The 23,158-nt window shown below is 36.1% G+C and overlaps 1 protein-coding gene across 1 annotated transcript in view; it reads right to left on the bottom strand.

Annotated features, from left to right (window-relative positions):
* ATRNL1 (attractin like 1) overlaps window positions 1-23,158 on the bottom strand; it is a 796,208-nt gene that overhangs the window by 420,830 nt on the left and 352,220 nt on the right. The window contains exon 25 of the mRNA XM_032313798.1: window positions 8,219-8,280. Coding sequence (XP_032169689.1) covers window positions 8,219-8,280 — 62 coding nt within the window. The remainder of the gene's footprint in view (window positions 1-8,218; window positions 8,281-23,158) is intronic.

Below are 23,158 nucleotides of genomic sequence, written 5' to 3'. Positions count from 1 at the left end.
CATGACCTGAGCATAAAGGCAGAGGCTTTAACCCACTGAGCCACTCGGGTGCCCCAATATAATATAATCTTAATAAAAGGACAAAGTTGGAGGATTCATACTTCCTGATTTCAAAACTTACTATAAAACTATAATAATTAAAACAGTCTGGTACTGGCATAAAAATAGACATATAGAACCAATGGAATAGAATAAAAATCCCAGAAATAAACCTTCACATATTGGATCAAATGATTTGTGACAGGGTGCCAACACCATTCAATAAAGAAGGGATAGGCTTTTCAACAAATGGTGCTGGGAAAAATGGATATCTAAATGCAAAAGAATAAAGATAGACTCTTACTTAATACCATGTCAAAAAATTAACTCAAAAAGGATCAACAACCTAACACAATAGCTTAAATGTAAAACTCTTAGCACAAAATTTAGGCCACAAGCTTCAGGACATTTGTTTGGCAATGATTTCTTGGATATGACACCAAAGGCTCAGGCATAGACAAAATGGGCTCCATAAAAACTAAAAACGTCTATTCATCAAGGGCACTATCATTAGAGTTAAAGCAGGATATTTAGTGGAGGAAAATAATTGAAAATCATATAACTGACCAATTATCAGGGATTAATATCTAGGATATATAAAGAGCTCCTACCACTCAACAACAAAAAAACAAGGAACCAGATTCAAAACTGGGCAAAGGATTTGAACAGACATTTCTACAAAGAAGATAGGTAATTGATGATTAAGCACATAAAAAGATGCTAAACATCACTAATCATTAGGGAAAAATAAATCAAAACCACTATAAAATACTACCTCACACTCATTAGGGTGGCTACTATCAAAAAACAAAAAAAATTACAAGTGTAAGTGAGGATATGGAAAAACTAGAATCCTTGTGCACTTTTGGTGAAAATGTAAAATAGTACAACTACTGTGGAAAATAGTATGAAGTTTCCTCAAAAAATTAAAAACAGAATCACCATATACTCAGCAATTCCACTTCTGAGTTCCTACAGAAAGGAACAGAAAGTGAGGTCTTGAATACATATTTGTACACTCATGTTCATAGCAGCATTATTTACAACAGCTAAAAGACAGAAATAACTCATGTCCATCCATAGAAAAATGGACAAAGAAAGCGTGGAATTTACATATAGTGGAATATTATTTAGCCTTGGAAAGGAGGGAAATTGATACATTTTACAATAGGGATGAATCCTGAGAACATTTTGCTAAGAGAAATAAGTCAGTCACAAAAGTAAAAACACTCTGTGACACTTTTTATAAAGTGTACTAGAATACTCAAAATTATAAGACAGAAGGCTGGTGGTAATTGTCAGGGGGCTGAGGAAAGGAGACGGGAAATTATTATTTAATGGCATAGAGTTTCAGTTGTGTAAGATAAAACATTCTGGAGATGGATAGTGGTGATAGTTACATAATAATATGAAAATATTTTATATCACTGAAATATTCACTTAGAAATGGTTAAGAAGGCCAGTTTTATGTGTGTTTTATCATAATATAAAAGTTGAACGAAAAATGCAAAAATTCATAAGAAAAATTTAATAATTCTAACTTGTTTACACCTAAAGCCATAATATTAAAATGAAAAATATTAAAACAAAGTTGACAAATGCACAAGTAATAAATGACACAGTAATAAATCTCACTTAATAATATGTAGATAAAACATGAAACATGAACATACAGGAAAAACTAACAAGTTTTACCTAATGGGCCATCTATAAAATCCTGAATCCAATGATCTAAGAAACTCTACTCTTATCAAGTAAGTGCAACATTTACAAATGTTGATCCTATATTTGACAACAGAAAAAAACTCAACAAAATACCAAAATATCATAAAGATCTTTTACTGACTGAAGAAAAAGCCAATAAAAAGACACATAGAAGAAATCCTACACATTTAGAAATTCAAAAATAGACTTCTAAATAATTCAAGTGGAAATCATAAAAGGAATTAGAAAATTATTTGACTTGCAGGATGATAAAATGCTATATATTAAACTCCACGAATTCAGCTGAAACAGAATTTTTTTAAAAAAATTGGTAGCCCTAAATGCATGTATTAGAGCCAAATAGCTAGAAATTAATAAGCCTGATTACATTTTAAATCTAAAATTTGAAAAATAATAAAGCAAATTTTAAAAAAGGTAAAGTAAAAGCAGAGAACAATGAATTAGAAAACAATAAAACAATGGAATGAAACCCAGTTTTTACAAGTATTCCCAATACTGTCAAAACTATTACATGGCTTATCGAGAAAAAAAGGAATAGGAAAAGAGGCAAAATTCACAATGAAAAAGGAGACATAATTCTAATATAAGAGAAATTTTGGAATATTAATATTGGAAAATATATGGCAATAAATTATAAAAATAAGATAAGATGGGCAATTTCCTAAAGAAAATCATCACTTATGTCAAGAAAAAAAATAGAAAACCTGAGATGTAAATATTAACGAAATTTCATGAGAAACTGAAAAATTTACTCAAAAAAATCAAATCATACAAAAGCAAATTTATTAGCACCACACTCTAACCAACTGAGCTAACCGGCCAGCTACAAAAGCATATTTAAAAGCCTTACCAAATTCATATGGTCTTATTGACTGGGTTGATTGATTGACTGATTGGTGGGCAGCAGAGCAAGGTTTATTGAGCCATAGCTATGTGATAGTACCAAGCTCCCAATGAGGAAGGGGACCCGAGATGGTTGCCCTCACATGGTTTTATAGGGCAGTTCTGCCAAACCTTCAAGCAACAGACGAATCTATTATTCTAGTCATTAAAATCTGCCTTACTAATCACTGATATCAGCACTGTGATATAAAAGATCTTTAAACTTCTTCCCTGCTCTTTCCTTTGCAGGAGTTTCCCCTAATACATTTATTGCATGTTTAATGCCATCTTGGTTGTCTGCTTCTCTGAGGACTTTGGTCTGGGTAGTCATGAGGTTTAAAAAAGGGGATTTGGAAATGGCTCACTTATTCCTTGGCAGGCTAAAAGAACACCATCAGCATTGGGAGTGGGGCACAGACAGTCCATGGAAGAACACTGCAACTGCTAAAGATTTCACCAGTGGAAAGCTGGGGAAATCACCTTCAAGAGAGACTAGGTTGGCTGATTGCTGCTATGTTGTATTAATACCTGCAGTGTGATAACAGGAGACTAACGGTCATTAACAAACATTAGTAACTAAATATAAAGGCTAGAGAGTCCCTTGGATAGCTTTAACTGAGGTCCTTATCTTTGACATTGGGAAAGCCAATATGGATCAGCAGCAGACGATGATCTAATTGTTAGAGTTGCAGAGCCCAAGGTTATCAAATGCTCAGCCAGACCAGTTATCTCATGCACACACAAGGGCCATGGCTGGGAAAAACTAGCCCTTGAAATATGGGATAGGAATATTTAGAATGGAATATCAAGAAAAGTGCTTTTAAGTATGAATCTGTTGGTTCTACAATTCCCTTCCCTAGTAGCAGAGACAATAGACTCGTCCCTAATGAGCTGTTACCACCTCCTCTCCTGCTTACCAGTCTGATAACTATTTTTTTAAGATTTGACAGAGAGAGAGAGACAGACAGACAGAGACAGACACAGAGAACGAGAACATGCACAAGTAGGGGGAAAAGCAGAGGAAGAGGGACAAGCAAACCCCATGCTGAGCACAGAGCAAAGCAGGCCTGGTTTCACAGCCCTGAGATCATGACCTGAGCAGAACTCAAAATGAATGCTTAACCAACTGAGCCACCCAAGCACCCCATAACTAGGGTTTAAGGACAGCATAATACATATCTTGGCCTCATAAGAAAAGGAAGATACATATACTTGAAAGAGCTATACCAATAAGCTAGAATGTACTGGCATGAACCAGGGGAGTATGACAGGAACTGGATTTTGGCGGTGTTTCTTCAAGAAGGATGACAGGTAAGGCTGGATAAACAAGAACTCAAGAATTTTCACGCATATTCTCAAGACCACAGGAGATATCATTTCATACTGAGGACTCCTGAGGAGGGGATGGGGAAAACTTGCTGCTGGAGTGATTCTTAGAAGCCTGGAAAAAGCAATGGTCAATTGAAAGTGTAATGGAAATGCCTAAGTTGCCTAAGCAGATGGAAGAGAAAGGAATAAAGAAGCCAACAGAGGGAATATGCTAGAATGGGTATACTATGTAAGGCCAAAAGAACTACCAGCAGATTATGCCCCATGGGACACATCATTCACCAAGGCCACTAGAGAAGGATCATGTTGATGAGAGGGGCATCAGCTTCACTAAGAAGTTCAGTGGTGGCGTTCTTCTGCAGACCAGAGCTGACAAGAGTAGAGGCAGTAATAGGGGTAGACATTAAGAAAGGGACCCCTAAGTAAAAGATGGCAGGTGTCAGGGCTTAGCTGATAAAATCCAGGGCCCACAATTACCATAATGATCAATAAGACTGTTGGAGCAGACAAGAGGACTTGCCTACAAAGAGCTGTGGAGATGATTAATAATGCATGGCATCTTCAGAGCTCAAATAGGTGGGCAGACAACAATGGTGCTATTTAACATTTACTTTTGTTTTAAGCAAGAATGAGGAAACAACAGGCTGAGAACTGTTCTCTCAATAGAAAAATCATGATCCTCTGTCCAGTTTCCAGATAAGCTAATTTCCAGATCCAGAGCCCCATTGACTGAACAGGTAGCTGGGTCCATAGAAGAAAGAACATCTTGAAACATCTTGAAAAGTGTGTCAAGTGATCCTCAAGGGGACCTTTGTGTGATTCCTATCCCTAATGCTGTATATTTGTGTGTGTGTGTGTGTGTGTGTGTGTGTGTGTATAGATAGATAGATAAAAGCATATAACGGTTATATATACTGTACAAGAGAAATAAGTAGATACTTTAATTAATATCAGATACTGGGAGAGAGATGACACAGATACTCAGGGATTAAATGTCAAAAATGGCCCCTTGTTAGATTTGGGGTGTCTTCAGGAGTCATGTAACAAATTTTTGCTAAAGTCTGGCTCACTATGGACCAAGCAGTGATAATTTCCCCAGTTCTTAAGTGTATAATAAGAATTCATGGAGAAGGTGGTTAGAGTAACCTCTACATTGTGTCCCTGGCCTGTGGGTAAGATCTATCACAGTGAGAAAGACCAAATGGCAACCTCTAAAACTACCCTCCACCTGGTTAAGATGGTAAATTAAAAGCACTGTCATCCCAGGGGCTTAGTGCAAGTATGTACCACCTTAAAATTCTAAAAGGTGCAAGGGCAGTGGTACCTACTCTATTTGCATTTAATTTGCCAGGCTTAACATTTCAGATTCACACAGACTTACCTTTCCACCTTACATACCAGACAAAAACATTTATTTTTATTTTTTATTATGTTAGGTTAAGCGCATTCTTAGTGCATACAGTGCATTCTTAGTTTTGGATGTAGTGTGCCATTATTCATTGTTTGCGTGTAACACCCAATTTATTTTTAAAATAATTCCCTTCCAGTTTTCTAATCATTTACTATGTTATACTACAGACTCTCACAATAAGAAAATCCTTTAGTTCTATATACGAAAGAACTGAGATTTTCACCTAACTATGAGCTACTTATGATTGTAGAGAAGCTAAGATCAGAGCCAGGCTATGCCTATAAGTGATCTCCCTGTACTTGCTCAATCCTGTTACCCCTGAACTATGCCTAATAGAGAGGTCAAAACTGGCAGTTTGTGAACCGGCCTCCATGAATCATGGCTAAACTGAGAAGCTGACATTCACCTTTGCTACATCAGTAACTCAAAAACAGCCGCAGCAGTAACAGGGGTCTGATTGAAGGATGTCCATAAATGCTGACTTGTTTAAAACGGTCTTTTAAGACTTAGCAGTAGCTTTATTTAAAAAAATAGGAAAAAAAAAACTTTAAAATATTCTATCCATGTTTTTTCTTAACAATGAGATAATTTTAAAACTAATTTCCATCTCACTACTGAAAGAAATTTAAATGACAAAAAAGCACATCAAATATATTTTATCTCACACAACAGGTAGAATATTTTATTTCACTTTGTCCATGATGACAACATAATAAATAGGATCATCTCTAAGACATGGTACACATTAACACTAGCTTTTACTTAATAAAAAAAGCTATTGAACTTAAATATGCATACAAATTCAAAAGCTTAAAATAAAACCCTAAACATTTAATAATTTACATATATATTCAACTTTGTGAATTTTTATACAAAGTTGAACTTTTCAGTATATTTCCATCCACACTTTTCTGCATCAAAAACCAGTTTTATTTTGATGCTTTAATAATGGTTGTCTGATTATAACTGCTAATACTTTCCAAAAACATACTAGTCCCTGATAAATAGCCCTAAAATCCATTTATACTCAGAAGAACAAAGTCATAAAACATTAGGTATATTTAAGATGTTTCCTCTTTTCATTTTTAAGGGACAAATTTAAAGTATGCACACATTAGTGATAAATGTGTTTATAGCATTAAATTCTGGAAATCACACTTTTAAAGGGGACAGAGACAAACAGGACTGTTTTCAGAGCAAAGTGACCAAAGTGACAAGGCTTCAACAACAGAAGAGGATAAAGAGACAGGGAATATGTAAATTGGAAAAAGGAGTTTAGAAAACTGAAGGGCTATAAATGGAGATGAGAGATGAGACCTGCTCTGTGTTGGACCATATGGATGAATGAGAAGTGGTGTTATGGGGAGACAGATTTCATCTCAATTATAAAGAACAATTAGTTATCTGAAGATAGAAAATGCTATCTCAGGAGATGGCGCGATTTCGCCATTAAAGGCATTCGGGCATAAGCTAGATGAGGGGTTGGGCAAATTATGTCTACAGGCAGAACTCAGCCCACCAGCTGTTTTTGTAATAAAGGTTTATTGGAATAGAGCCACTCCCATTTGTTTCCTTATTGGCTCTATCTGCTCTAATACTATAGCAGCAGGTTTGCATACATGCAACAGAGATGGTAGAGCCCACAAATCCTGAAATATTTGGCCCTTTAAAGAAAATGTTTGCTGACCCCTGTGAGGAAGGTATTAGAAATTTAAGTATTGTATGGATATCTGGGTAAGATAACCAACAATGGTTACACTGGTGTTTAAGAAAGTGCTTGGCATATCATCTATGTCAAGGATTGGGCTGTACGGGTTTCTTCACTTAGTATAAACGAAGCCAGCCAACTTGGTGAATGGAGGCCAAAATTCATACTGCACTCTGTAAAGCTGTGTGCCATGATATAGGGCTATGTCTGCCAAAAGGAGGACACAAATTTTCTAATTTGCATGAAGGCACCCAGTGGGCCAGCACAACCTGCACATACAATAATCATAATAACAAAAATAACCTCTCTTCCTATCCAGATGATCTAAGATGCCATAACAAGATATCCTATCACTGACTCACTGCCTCTCCCAATTCAATGTTTCTTTATTTACATCCCATGGAAATAATAGATGTCCCCTGAAAGAGTTTTCATGTTTTGAGAAACGCTACAAACTCTACCCTCTCTTTTAGAAAGATACATTGCAGATTAGCATATTAAAAACTCGAAGGGGGAAAAAAAAACTTATAACATTAGTAGTAGAAGTAATGTTAGTTATAAGCAAACTAAAGAGCCCTATTTTCCAGAGTTGTTAATTACAGAAACTTTCATATTAACTTACTGTTAATACCTCAGATAATAATGTTGTAGGGAATGATGATCTACTCAAAGTCATATTTAGCATTTCCAGATGAGAAGTTCACTGAGGACAATAAATACATTCCCTACAGATTTTGAGTACAGTGTGCTAAATGTGATAATTTCCTAAAAAACAACTGAATTGATTTAATGCTATACCTAATCAATATAGTGGATATATTGCTAATTTCATTAAATAAAGCAGGCCTTAATTACCTATGCAACAGGAATATAAAGTTATTATCTTCTTTCTACTGACTCCATTAGCAATTAAATAGTACAATAGCAAAATAATCTTGACAAGTATATTTCAAGTATACTTGACAAGTATATTTCAACTCTGTGGTATATATTTAAGCATATAAAACCATTCAAGACACATTATTATATTTTAGGGTTAGAGATGTGACAAGTTTCCTTACAGATTGACAGAACATCATCAGAATATAGGTTTAATAAATTCAAAGTCAGTAAAAGCAAATTACCTGAAGAAGGTGACAAAAAACTGCACAAGATCCATGATTGTATTGTGTTGTGAGAATGCAATCTGAAAAATCAAAATAAAAGAAAGTTTGAAACTCAATATATGTTCTTTCCCAATATCTGTGGTCATGTTTCATGGCATTTGTAAAATAAGATTTGGAAATCATGAAAAGATTTGGATCACTATATTATAAATCATGTATGCTGAAATCAAAGCTTCTTCTAGAAGACCTAGTAAAGTTAACAACCAACAATGATGACTTTTAAATATGCTATTACATAAATGATTTTAAAAAACTATTACAGCTGGAGGAGCAGACTGAGACGACATCAGGTAGCAGGAGATCAGCTAGATAGCTTATCAAATCATTCCAAACACCTACAAACCCAACAGGAGATCGAAGAGAAGAGCAACAATTCTAGAAACAGAAAATCAACCACTTTCTGGAAGGTAGGACCGGCGAAGTGAATCCAAAGCAACGGGAAGATAGACCGCGGGGAGGAAGGGCCAGCTCCCAGAAAGCAGCCGAGCAACTGAGCACAAAATCAGGACTTTTAAAAAAGTCTGCTCCATGGAGGGACATCGCTCCAGAGGCTAAACCGGGGTGAAGCTCACATGAGGTCAGTGTGGCCCAGGTCCCGCAACTCACAGAAGGATCAGGTGTGTCTGAGTGTCACAGAGCTCACAGGTATTAGAGCAGGGAAGCCGGCTACAGAGACAGAGCCAAGGAGTGAGCTTTCAACTCGGGGTTACCTTGCACCGAAATCCGTGGCACAGCTAACTGCTCTGTGAGTGGGAACCCCACAAGATCCAGGGAGACACACCCTGGAAGAGCTCAGGGATCTGTGGAGTTCGGAAACTCCAGGGAGAGCTGTGTGTCAGAGACAGAGACGCTTGGTCACAGGCTGGGTGAGCTCGGAGCGTGGCGGGAGGCCAGGGAGATGGGAGTGATTGAACGCTTTTCCCTGAGGGCGAACTGAGGAGTGAGACCCTGAACTCTCGGTTCCTCCAGGTCGGAGATTGGGAAGCCGCCATTTTCATTCCCCTCTTCTGGAACTCTACGGAAAGCATTGAGGGAACAAAAGCTCCCTAAAGCGAACCTGATCCGATTACTTAGCCCAGCCGCTGGTAAGGTCGGTGCAATTCCGCCTCAGGCGAAGACACTTGACAATCACGGCAACAGGCCGCTCCCCCAGAAGATCAACAAGAAATCCAGCCAAGACCAACTTCACTTACCAAGGCAAACAGAGGAATTCCAGAGGAGGAGAAAGCAAACCATGGAATTCATGGCTTTCTCCCCATGATTATTTAGTCTTGCAGTTAATTAATTTTTTTTATTTTATTTTTTTCCTCTAAAAAATTTTTTTTAAACTTTTACCTTACTTTTAACATTTTTTAACTAGTTTATCTTAACAATACCTTTAAAAAATGATAATCTTTTTTGAGACTTCATTATTATAGTCATATTTTGTCTGTCATTGTATCTAACTTTATTTTTTTGTATAAACATAGGGTTTTTCTTCTAAAAAATTTGGGGTACAGAATCTTCTAATAAATCAAAATATACCCTAAATCTAGCTTCAGGCTTCTTCTAGTCTCCAACCCAAGGAAATTCTCTCCACGTTCTTTTTCTTTATTCTCCCAGCCAACTCACTTTATCAACTCCTTTTTTAGAAATTTTTTTGAAAAATTTTTTTCATCTTTATACTCATATTCTATCCCTTCATTGTATTTACCCTTATATATGTTTTGCATTCCTTAAAATTTTAGGAGGTAGTTTCCTCTAAGAGACCAAAATACTCCCAAAATTAAGTGGGTGACCCTGTTGTAGTCACAAGTCTAATATGTGTGTACGTGTGTGAGTGTCTGTGTGTGTGTGTGTGTATATATATATTTAATTTTTCTTTATTTGTTTTCTTTTAAAAATTATTTTTCTGAACTTCTTTTTATCTGATTTCTCCCCCACCGACGATTTGGGGTCTCTTCTTAGTTAAAGCATATTTAGTTTAGTTAAAGCACATTTAGTTAAAGCACATCTTCCTGGGGTCCTTGCCACCCCTGTAGTATTTTATTTGCTCCTTCATATATATCTGGAAGAATGACAAGGCAGAAAACACACCACAATAAAAAAGAACAAGAGGCACTACCAAAGGCTAGGGACCTAATCAATACGGACATTAGTAATATGTCAGATCTAGAGTTCAGAATGACAATTCTCAAGGTTGTAGCCGGGCTTGAAAAAGGCACGGAAGATATTAGAGAACTGCTCTCTGGAGAAATAAAAGCCCTTCCTGGAGAAATAAAAGAACTAAAATCTAACCAAGTTGAAATAAAAAAGCTACTAATGAGGTAGAATAAAATATGGAGGCTCTTACTGCTAGGATAAATAGGGCAGAAGAAAGAATTAGTGATATAGAAGACCAAATTACAGAGAATAAGGAAGCTGAGCAAAAGAGAGACAAAAAAATACTGGACCACGAGGGTAGAATTCGAGAGATAAGTGATACCATAAGACTAAAGAAACAACATTAGAATAATTGGGATTCAGAAAAAGAAAGAGAGAGGGGAGCAGAAGCTATATTGGAGGGAATTATTGTAGAGAATATCCCTAATATGGCAAAGGGAACAAATATCCAGGAGGTGCAAAGAACCCCCCTCAAAATCAATAAGAATAGGTCCACAGCCCATCACCTAATAGTAAAATTTACAAGTCTTAGCAACAGAGAGAAAATCCTGAAAGCAGTCCGGGGAAAGAAGTCTGTAACATACAACAGATAAAATATTACATGGGCAGCAGACTTATCCACAAAGACCTGGCAGGCCAGAAAGAACTGGCATGATACATTCAGAGCACTAAATGAGAAAAACATGCAGCCAAGAATACTATATCCAGCTAAGCTATCACTGAAAATAGAAGGAGAGATAAAAATCTTCCAAGACAAAAAAACCTGAAAGAATTACCAAACACCAAACCAGCTCTATGGGAAACATTGAAAGGGGCCCTCTAAGCAAAGAGAGACCCTGAAAGTAGTAGACCAGAAAGGAACAGAGACAATATACAGTAACAGTCACCTTACAGGAAATACAATGACACTAAATTCATATCTCTCAATAGTTACCCTGAATGTAAATGGGCTAAATGCTCCAATCAAAAGACACAGGTTATCAGAATGGATAAAAAAACAAAACCCATCAATATGCTGCCTACAAGAAACTCATTTTAGAACCGAAGACACCTCCAGATTTAAAGTAAGGGGGTGGAAAACAATTTACCATGCTAACGGACATCAGAAGAAAGCTGGGGTGGCAATCCTTCTATCAGATCAATAAGATTTTTAGGCAAAGACTATAATGAGAGATGAAGAAGGACACTACATCATCATACTAAAAGGGTCTGTCCAACAAGAATATCTAACAATTTTAAATATCTATACCCCTAACATGGGAGAAGCCAACTTTACAAACCAATTAATAACAAAATCAAAAAAACACATTGACAATAATACAATAATAGTAGGCAACTTTAACACTCCCCTTACTGAAATGGATAGATCATCCAAGCAAAAGATCAACAAGGAAATAAAGTCCTTAAATGACACACTGGACCAGATGGACATCACAGTTATATTCAGAACATTCCATACCAAAGCAACAGAATACACATTCTTCTCTAGTGCACATGGAACACTATCCAGAATAGATCACATCCTGGGTTATAAATCAGGTCTCAACCGGTATCAAAAGATAGAGATCATTCCCTGCATATTTTCAGACCACAGTGCTCTGAAACTAGAACTCAAGCACAAGAGGAAAGTTGGAAAGAACCCAAATACATGGAGACTAAACAGCATCCTTCTAAAGATGAATGGGTCAACCAGAAAATTAAAGAGGAATTGAAAAAAATTAATAGAAATAAATAATAATGAAAACTCAATGGCTCAAAGTCTGTGGGACACAACAAAGGCAGTCCTGAGAGGAAAATATATAGTGGTATAAGCCGTTCTCAAGAAACAACACCTGGGGCGCCTGGGTGGCTCAGTGGGTTAAAGCCTCTGCCTTCGGCTCAGGTCACGATCTCGGGGTCCTGGGATCGAGCCCTGCATCAGGCTCTCTGCTCAGCGGGGAGCCTACTTCCCCCTCTCTCTGCCTGCCTGTCTACTTGCGATTTCTGGATGAATCACAAGTTGGATGAATAAAATCTTAAAAAAAGAAAAAGAAAAAGAAACAACACCTAACCCTACACTTTCTCAAATACCTGTATTTCTTAAATACAACACCTAACCCTACACTTAAAGGAGCTGGAGAAAGAACAACAAAGAAAGCCTAAACCCAGCGGAGAAGAGAAATCATAAAGATCAGAGCAGAAATCAATGAAATAGGAACACCCCCCCCCCAAAAAAGAACAAATCAACAAAACTAGGAGCTGGTTCTTTGAAAGAATTAATGAGATTGATAAACCCCTTGCAAGACTTATCAGAAATAAAAGAGAAAGCATCCAAATAAATAAAATCATGAAAGAGGAGAGATCACAACCAACACCAAAGAAATATAAACAATTATAAGAACATACTATGAGCAACTCTACGCCAACAAATTTGACAATCTGGAAGAAATGGATGAATTCCTAGAGACATATAAACTGCCACAACTGAACCAGGAAGAAATAGAAAACCTGAACAGACCCATAACCAGTAAGGAGATTGAAACAGTCATCAAAAATCTCCAAACAAACAAAAGCCCAGGGCTAGACAGCTTCCCAGGGGAATTCTACCACACATTTAAAGAAGAATTAATTCTTATTCTCCTGAAACTGCTCAAAAAAGAAATGGAAGGAAAACTTCCAAACTCATTTTATGAGGTCAGCATCACCTTGATCCCAAAACCAGACAAGGATCCCATTAAAAAAGAGAATTGCAGTCCAGTATCCTTGATGAACACAGATGCAAAAATTCTCACCAAAACACTAGCCAGTAGGATCCAACAGTACATTAAAAGGATTATTCACCATGACCAAGTGGAATTTATTTCAGGGCTGCAAGGTTGGTTCAACATCTGCAAATCAATCAATGTGATACAATACATTAATCAAAGAAAGAACAGGAACCATATGATACTCTCAATAGATGCTGAAAAGGTATTTGACAAAGTACAGCATCCCTTCCTGATCAAAACTCTTCAAAGTGTAGGGATAGAGGGCACATACCTCAACATCCTTAAACCATCTATGAAAAACCCACTGCAAATATCATTCTCAATGGAGAAAAACTGAAAGCTTTTCTGCTAAGGTCAGGAACATGGCAGGGATGTCTATTATCACCACTGCTATTCAACACAGTACTAGAAGTCCTAGCCTCAGCAATCAGACAACAAAAAGAAGTTAAAGGCATCCAAATCAGCAAAGAAGAAGTCAAATTATCACTCTTTGCTGATGATATGATACTCTATGTGGAAAACCCAAAAGACTCCATTCCAAAACTGCTAGAACTTGTACAGGAATTCAGTAAAGTGTCAGGAAATAAAATCAATGCACAGAAATCAGTTGCATTTCTTTACACCAACTTCAGGACAGAAGAAAGAGAACCCCAAACCATAAGATACCTAGGAATAAATATAACCAAAAAGGCAAAGAATCTATACTCAGAAACCTATAAAGTACTCATGAAAGAAATTGAGGAAGACACAAAGAAATGGAAAAATGTTCCATGCTCCTGGATCGGAAGAACAAATATTGTGAAAACGTCTTTGTTACCTAAAGCAATCTACACATTTAATGTAATCCCTATCAAAATCCCATCCTTTTTTTTCCCAAAGAAATTGAATAAATAATCCTAAAATTTATATGGAACCAGAAAAGACCTCAAATAGTCAAAAGAATGTTGAAAAAGAAAGCCAAAGTTGGTGGCATCAGAATTCTGGACTTCAAGCTCTATTACAAAGCTGTCATCATCAAGACAGTATGGTATTGGTACAAAAACAGATACAGAGATCAATGGAACAGAATAGAGAGCCCAAAAATAGACCCTCAACTCTATGGTCAACTAATCTTTGACAAAGCAGGAAAGAATGTCCAATGGAAAAAAGACAGCCTCTTCAACAAATGGTGTTGGGAAAATTGGACAGACACATGCAGAAAAATGAAACTGGACCATTTCCTTACACCACACACAAAAATAGACTCAAAATGGATGAAGGACCTCAATGTGAGACAGGAATCCATCCAAATTTTTGAGGAGAACACAGGCAGCAACCTCTTTGACCTCAGCCGCAGCAACTTCTTCCTAGGAACATTGCCAAAGGCAAGGGAAGGAAGGGCAAAAATGAACTATTGGGATTTCATCAAGATCAAAAGGTTTTGCACAGCAAAAGAAACAGTTAACAAATCCAAAAGACAATTGACAGAATGGGAGAAGATCTTTACAAACGACATATCAGAAAAAGGGCTAGTATCCAAAATCTATAAAGAGCGTAGCAAAGGGGCGCCTGGGTGGCTCAGTGGGTTAAGCCGCTGCCTTCGGCTCAGGTCATGATCTCAGGGTCCTGGGATCGAGTCCCACATCGGGCTCTCTGCTCAGCAGGGAGCCTGCTTCCTTCTCTCTCTCTCTGCCTGCCTCTCAGTGTACTTGTAATTTCTCTCTGTCAAATAAATAAATAAAATCTTTAAAAAAAAAAAAAAAAAAAAAAAGAGCGTAGCAAAATCAACACCCAAAGAACAAATAATCCAATCAAGAAACGGGCAAAGGACATGAACAGACATTTCTGCAAAGAAGACATCCAGATGGCCAACAGACACATGAAAAAATGCTCCACATCACTCGGCATCAGGGAAATACAAATCAAAACCACAATGAGATACCACCTCATGGCAGTCAGAATGGCTAAAATTAACAAGTCAGGAAATGAGAGATGCTGGCGAGGATGCGGAGAAAGGGGAAACCTACACTGTTGGTGGAAATGCAAGCTGGTGCAGCCACTCTGGAAAACAGTATGCAGGTTCCTCAAAAAGTTGAAAATAGAGCTACCCTATGACCCAGCAATTGCATTACTGGGTATTTACCCTAAAGATACAAACGTAGTGATCCGAAGGGGCACGTGCACCCGAATGTTTATGGCAGCATTTTCCACAATAGCCAAACTATGGAAAGAACCTAGATGTCCATCAACAGATGAATGGATAAAGAAGATATGGTATATATATACAATGGAATACTATGCAGCCATCAAAAGAAACGAAATCTTGCCATCTGTGACAGTTTGGATGGAACTAATAGAGGGTACTATGCTTAGCAAAATATGTTAATCAGAGAAAGACAACTGTCATATGACCTCCCTGATATGAGAAAGTGGAGATGCAATGTGGGGGGTTTGGGGGGGGTAGGAAAAGAATAAATGAAACAAGATGGGATTGGGAGGGAGACAAACCATGAGAGACTCTTAATCTCACAAAACAATCTGATGGTTGCTGGGGGAGCGGGTCAGGAGAGGGTGGTGGGGTTATGGACATTGGGGGAGGGAATGTGCTCTGGTGAGTGCTGTGAAGTGTGTAAACCTGGCAATTCTCAGACCTGTACCCCTGAGGCTAATAATACATTATATGTTTATGAAAAAAATTTTAAAAAACTATTACAAAATTACTTCAATGATGTATGTGAAGTTTCACATGTATTCCTATAGCATATTAAATGTACCTAACTAAAACATGTAAATAAATTTCTTCATTTAATAATGATCACACTGCCTATTAATACAACTAATCATCACTTAAAAGCCAAAAGATAATAATAAATTTCTACTCTATCAAGGAAACAGGATTTGTTCTTTCCCATATATTTTTGTCTAAAGAAGCTGTGTGCATGCTTATAATTATTTTTTATACTCTACTCAAAAACTAAAATATGTCATCTTGTTTTATAATTTCATGTTAATAAAAACATGAATTTTCAGAGATGAAATTGGCCAATAAGCTAAAGCTGTTCTATATTTCTGCTAACGTATAGATTATATTGTTACACAGTTCTTCAGGAAGTGCGACATAGTGTATTAGTCAATAATGCAGTATCTGAATAGAGAATTTCTGATTTTGAAATCACCTTTTCATTTAATAAGTGTAAATATTCTGGAAAACTATTTAGATTGTCTGTGTCTCCGTTCTCCCATAAGTGAAAAGTAGTAATGAAATACCTACTTCATAATGCTAGAGGAAAGATCAACTGAATTAACAAAAATCCTTGGCATAATACCTGGCATATAGTAGGTACAATATAATGAATATTATTATACTTTTATATCATGTATAGAGGAGTTGGTCAACATAAGTGAATTTTCCCAGACAGCTGAAATTTAACCATTAAAGTATTGAAATCTCTTTTCTCTTTAATAATTTTTTATGAAAATGATCCAAAAACATGGAATTGAATTTCCACTTCCAGGACAAATAGACTTTCAGGGATGAGAGATATCTCCTCCCTTAAACAACTAGAAAACAATACAAAGTATATGAAAACAAAAACTTTCAGACATTGGACACAAGGTAGAGGAAGACATAATCCATAAGTAAAGGAAAACGAAAGAGATGAGACTTACAGTGATCCCAGCTTTCAGTGCAAAGAAATAACACTGAAGAATTTAAATGGCATTTTAAATAAGAAATATCAGTATCTCTTATATAAAATAAAGAATTATAGTCAATTGAGAAGATGGTTTAATTTTTGGCATATACACGATGGCTTAAATATAGTGACATTCATTTCCAAAAAGCCTCTTAGCATTTGAAGAATTACAGAGCACTTATACAGAGAGTGAGGCAAGATAATTGCTGTAGGAGATTGGTTATAGGTGAAAATGTCTTAAAAGATTTAAGAAAAAAATGTCTTTTTAAATCGAAAAAATACAAATGAATTTTCTCCACAAGTGACTATCCATGAGAATACGTTAGAAACAGATCTTGCTTTTTCTGGGTCCACATAGCTAAGTACTTCGGAACAAAAATCATACTTCGAGACAAGTAAGTAAAACACTGATACATATGAAAACACTCACAATTTCCTACTTTTTCCCAAAGAATATCTGAATAATGTAGTATTTAAAATTAAGTTCTGCCAGCTATAACCATGAACTAAAGCACTAAAACATTTTAAAACTTCAGCTATATTATCTAACTCTACCTATTAATATAATTAAAGAAAAAATGAAAGTTTTCATTAGTGATATGAATGATATTTTGACTCCAGCTTATATGTAGAGAATAACCTGGGATTCCACTCCCCTGGGGTGATGAGACACATAGACTTTCCAAATTAACACATTTTCTAATTTGTCACAGTGCCAGCTGCAGTTCTTCACAAATTAAGTTGCAATGTAATGCTTGAACAGGAAGTAAAGTACTGTTTGTAGACTTCAACCTACAGAGAATACTCTACCTTTCACACTAAGGAGCATGATGATGGGGTAAAAACTGATGGGGGAGATCTCTGTCAGAAACTGTATCTGAAATACAAACTGCCTTAAAAATAGAAGCAAGTAATGCCCTAAAGTAACTAATCTCGTAGCACAAATGTACTCAAGATTAAAAGCAGACTTGGCATAAGCAATCTCTGTACTCAGCATATCATCTGGATGCTTGAGCCTCAAGTTGAAAAGCATTCCATTTTGTTTGTTCAAAAGGAAAGTCAGCACTACAAGTGTTGTGAAAATCTTTCAAAATATTTCTCCACTTGCGATTATCTGTAGGAAGTTCCACAGGAGACAGCCCTGGAAAATACTATGTCAGAAAGTTCATTCTCAGCCACAGGCTTACTAATCAGATTGCACAGATTCTAAAAATGGAAGGCAGATGCAAGGATAATTTGGTATCACTGGTGAACAAGGCCCAGCAGACACTAATTCACTAACTCAAGCAAATTCCCTCATATATGGTGCCAACTTATTCACCCATCAAATAATTTCACTTCAAGGCGTCTCGGTGGCTCAGCGGGTTAAGCCTCTGCCTTCGGCTCAGGCCATGGTCTCAGGGTCCTGGGATCGAGCCCCCCATCAGGCTCTCTGCTTTCCCCTCTCTCTTCCTGCCTCTCTGCCTACTTGTGATCTCTCTCTGTCAAATAAATAAATAAAATCTTTAAAAAAAAAATTCACTTCGGGACACCTGGGTGGCTCAGTTGGTTGGACGATTGCTTTCGGCTCAGATCATGATCCTGGAGTCCCAGGATTGAGTCCCACATCGGGCTCCCAGCATCACGGGGAATCTGCTTCTCCCTCTGACCTTCTCCTCGCTCATGCTCTCTCTCACTGCCTCTCTCTCAAATAAATAAATAAAATCTTTAAAAAAAATTTACTTCATATCTACTATATTCTGAATATCATATCAAGTTCTTAAATTTATCAGTGAAAAATAACATCAAAATTCCTAATTGTGGTGGTGGTGGTGATGACAGCAGAAAAAAAAAGTCATAATAAAAATTATATAGTGTGTTAGAACTTGTAAGTGTTAATGGGAAAAGAAATATTAAAGTATCTTATTTTTTGGCAACATTGTGTGTTAACTATAATTTTTAAAAGTATTATATTTTCTACATTAATATATGTAAGACAAGAAATCACTCTTTGGTGTCTAAAAGTATGTTGAAGTGCTGAGAAGAGACAGGAGGAAATGTAGGGGTCGCAGAAAAATATGAAACATAACTTCATGTTTAAGGTATCTGGCTGTCCTCATTTTTTCTCAATTTAGATCAGAATCCAGCAGCTCCAGGCCCTTTCCAATGAAACTGGAGGCCAACAAGAAAAGGAGTAAGAATATACAGAGAAGAACCATTTTAAGTGAGACTGAGCACTGGTCTTCACATGGCTGGCTGGCTCGTTCTTATCCAGATCTCACCGTAAATTACACACTTCTCTAAAACGCTCTCTGAAGTAGGTGCTGACTCCCTTATTCTGTATTCTTCTATGAACTTATTTCTTTTATACTTTAGCCTGAAACTACCTTAATTTATTAGTTGATCATTAGTTAAAATGTCTTTCTTCACTAAAATGTAAGCTCCATGAGAATAGTAGCCTTGTTCATATTGTTCATAGCACTGTTCTAATACCTAGAAGAACATTTGGTACATAGTAAGTATTTACTAAAAGTTTGCCAAATAAATGAATATAGTGAATAACAAAAGTTAGCATGAGAGTATTCTTAGGACTCCATATATCCTTAAGTGTCATGAGAGGAAGTAGGAATAGATGTTATTCTGAAAAATATTTTTGAATTTTTTATGTATTTGAATTTCTTTCATAAATCAGTAATCATATAGACTATAACTATCTGCTTATTAAAGATCATAATGTATTATTTTTCCCTATAAAACTGATGTTTTTATACAGCTCAAAAGATAGAAAATACATGCTTCTTTTATAAAAAATATTTTTACTCATTTTTAGTCATAGAAAAATTTTATAAGGTCTATCATTTATAATTTTAGCTATAATTTGAAATCAGGGTATCTGAAATGATTTCTTTTTTTTTTTAAGATTTTATTTATTTATTTGACAGAGAGAGATCACAAGCAGGCAGAGAGGCAGGCAGAGAGAGGAGGAAGCAGGCTCCCCGCTGAGCAGAGAGCCCGATGCGGGGCTCGATCCCATGACCCTGGGATCATGACCTGAGCTGAAGGCAGCGGCTTAACCCACTGAGCCACCCAGGCGCCCCTGAAATTATTTTTTAATATGTATTTTCACCTCACCTTCTTAATTTCAACAATAAACATTTTTAAACCTACTGGCTTCTAGAAATTTCTTTGAGTAGATGAATTGCATCAGACTGCAATCTTATCTAAAATAGGTGGCATTACCTGAAATATTTTTTTTAAATATTTTGTTTATTTATTTGACAGAGATCACAAGTAGGCAGAGAGGCAGGCAGAGAGAGAGGAAGAAGCAGGCTCCCCATGGAGCAGAGAGCCCGATGTGGGGCTCGATCCCAGGACCCTGGGATCATGACCTGAGCTGAAGGTAGAGGTTTTAATCCACTGAGCCACCCAGGCACCCCTGAAATATTATTTTTTAAGCCAAGGAGAAAACAAATAAGACTGCTTTAAAAAAGTGTTCATTTAGACAATTTTATTTAGAAAAGAGTGACTCAAATCAATACCAATAACAACACCGTAACTTTGTAGTGTCCCTGAGAGTATATCTCCTAAGGATATAGAATATTTCTGACTCTAAAATCTGTTAGGATCCAATTGGAAAGATTTCTATTGGCTGATGCCATTGCTAGAACATGGCCTTTTACAGATAATCAATATGTTCCATTTTGGTTCTGTGGTCTTGCCCATGAAAAATATGAGAAGTTCACTCAAGGTGCATTAAAAGTTAGTTTTAAACTTTAGCCAGCATAAATGCACCACTGAAATTCCATTTCCTATAATGATGTTATTCAAGTTATCCCTAATTATTCAAAGAAAATTAATCAAGATCAAGAGATCAATTATGGTAAAATGGTAAAATTTCATAATATCCTAATTCTCTCCAAGTTTTTAAAAAGCCCCAAAACAAGTGACATGCTAAAAAACTGAGTTAGCCAAAACTGTAGCAACAGTAATGTTGATAATATATTTTAACCATTTGATCTTACATGCAAATTCATATGGAAAACATGTCTAAAATCTAAAACCTGAATTTAAGATATGCTACATTATTCATTAATTAATAATAATTAATAATCAAAATGATCAACATTTTGAGTTTATGATTTGATGAAGAAATCTCCATGAAATATCTCTGGATAGAGAAGTAAATTAATAGCATGATATTTACCACAAAATGTCAGAATTTGTTAAGAGAGAAAAAAATGTTAATTTGGAGGACAAATTGGTGTGTTTGTGCAAAATGTCAGCCTGCCATAAATAAACTCCGCTATAATATGAGATAAACAAAAATGAAAATATAAAGGGATGTGCTGAAATAATCAAATTCATTGAACAAACTGAAAGTAAAGGAGAAGTTCTTCAAACCATTGTTTAGATCACAGTCTTTCAAAAAGATGACATAAAAGCATACTTACATAATGGAAGTTAGTCAATTATTGATATGTCAAAGACAAGCTATGTTTCAGCCAAGCAACTCAAGATCTTGTGGGTTTAAATATACAATTTTTTAAAATAAATAAAAGCAAACTGGAGCTTAAGTTAGCTATTACTGGATAAAATCAACCTTGATAATCTATTTCAGATAAGCAGAAGACTCCTATAGATCATTAACATGAGGTTTATTAATGTAATAATCTATCATTCCTGATAAAAAATATTTCAAAATATAGAGCTAAATGGAAAAGAAATGATTTTTAAAAGAATAAAGCCTATTTCTGGATATAAACATGTTAAATGAACATACCAGCCAATTCTGTATAAATATTACACAAATTTCTGATTATACATTCCTGAACATTGTTTAAAAAAATTAATGGGTTTAATTCTTTTTAGAGCAAATAATTGCCTCACCTTCCTCATAACTTTCCTCCTGGTTTAATGCAAAAACAGAAATGATTTCCCTGTCTTCATCTCAGAACGCTCTGGTCACTCCTCACCCAGATGACAAAATGTTCCTTTTAAAACTGAAAAATATTTCTGTAATTTCCCTTTCCACAATTCTACACTCTCCTGACAAATATCATCACTATTAACCAAAGTTCAAAATGTATTCAGATATCCTATTTTTATTCCTGGATTCCATCCAGGATAACAAATAACATCTAGTCATTATGTCTCTTTAGGTCCTCTTGGCTATGACAATTTCTCAGACTTTGTTTTATATTATTTTCACAGTTTTGAGGAGTAGTAGTAAGGTATTTGGTAGATTGTACGTCAAGCAGCATTCATGAAGTGTTTTTCTTATGATTAGGCTGAGGTTACGGAGTTTTTAAAGGAAGACCAAAGAAATTAAAGTGCAATTTTTATCACTTCATACTAAAGGTACAAACTATCAATGTGACTTATTTCTGCTGCTGTTAACATTGTTGACCCGGCTGAGACAGTGTTTGTCAAGGGTTTGGTTTCCTCCTGTAAAATTACTCTTTTTAATACTTTTCCATATTGCACTCTTCAGAAGGTGTTCTCATGCACATTTAAGAAGTGGGAAATTAACAGGCTACCTTCTTTGACACATGTTATTTACATATATTTGGAAACATGTGAAATTTGCCCATTTATTTATTTATTTATTTATACCAGTATGGTATCATCTTTGCCTATTTTATACCTTACAGTATGATCCAATATTACCTTCATTGTTGCTGAAACTGTTCCAGCTTTGGCCATTGGGAGTTCTTTCATTTGATTCTTGTATCCTTTTGAAATATTCCCATAATTGTATTTTGTTATTTGTTTTAACACTGCCTTATTTTCTGGCAGTATAAAATACTCCAAGATCATTTTGAGCATTTGCTACCCTAGTCCTTGAATCAACCATTTCTTCCAAGTAGTTTCTTTACAGGAGAATGGTATTAGAAACCAAATCCTAGGCAGTAGGCTTGCTTGCTGATACTATGTTGTCATTGTTTCTAGGCCTTCTGGGCTCACAGAACAAGGAAATATATGTGTGTTTACTAACCTGTGGATGTACACATATCTATAAATATTTCTATACATATAATCATTTTTTTCTGTATTAAGCTAACCATGAGTTCATACAGATGTCTATACATGCTTTTTTTTAAAGATATTATTTATTTATCTCACAGAGATCACAAACAGGCAGAGAGGCAGACAGGGGGTGGGGGGAAGCAGGCTCTCCACTGAGCAGAGAGCCCAATGCAGGGCTTGATCCCATGACCCTGGGATTATGACCTGAGCCGAAGGCAGAGGCCTTAACCCACTGAACCTCCAGGTGCCTCTATACATGCTTTTAAGACACCTTTCATCAGATAGAGGAATATTATATATTATAAATATATATATTTACATATCTAGAA

The sequence above is a fragment of the Mustela erminea genome, chromosome 14 (genome assembly GCF_009829155.1).
Source record: "Mustela erminea isolate mMusErm1 chromosome 14, mMusErm1.Pri, whole genome shotgun sequence".
Lineage (NCBI taxonomy): Eukaryota > Metazoa > Chordata > Mammalia > Carnivora > Mustelidae > Mustela > Mustela erminea.
This window is presented reverse-complemented; position numbering and strand designations above follow the sequence as displayed.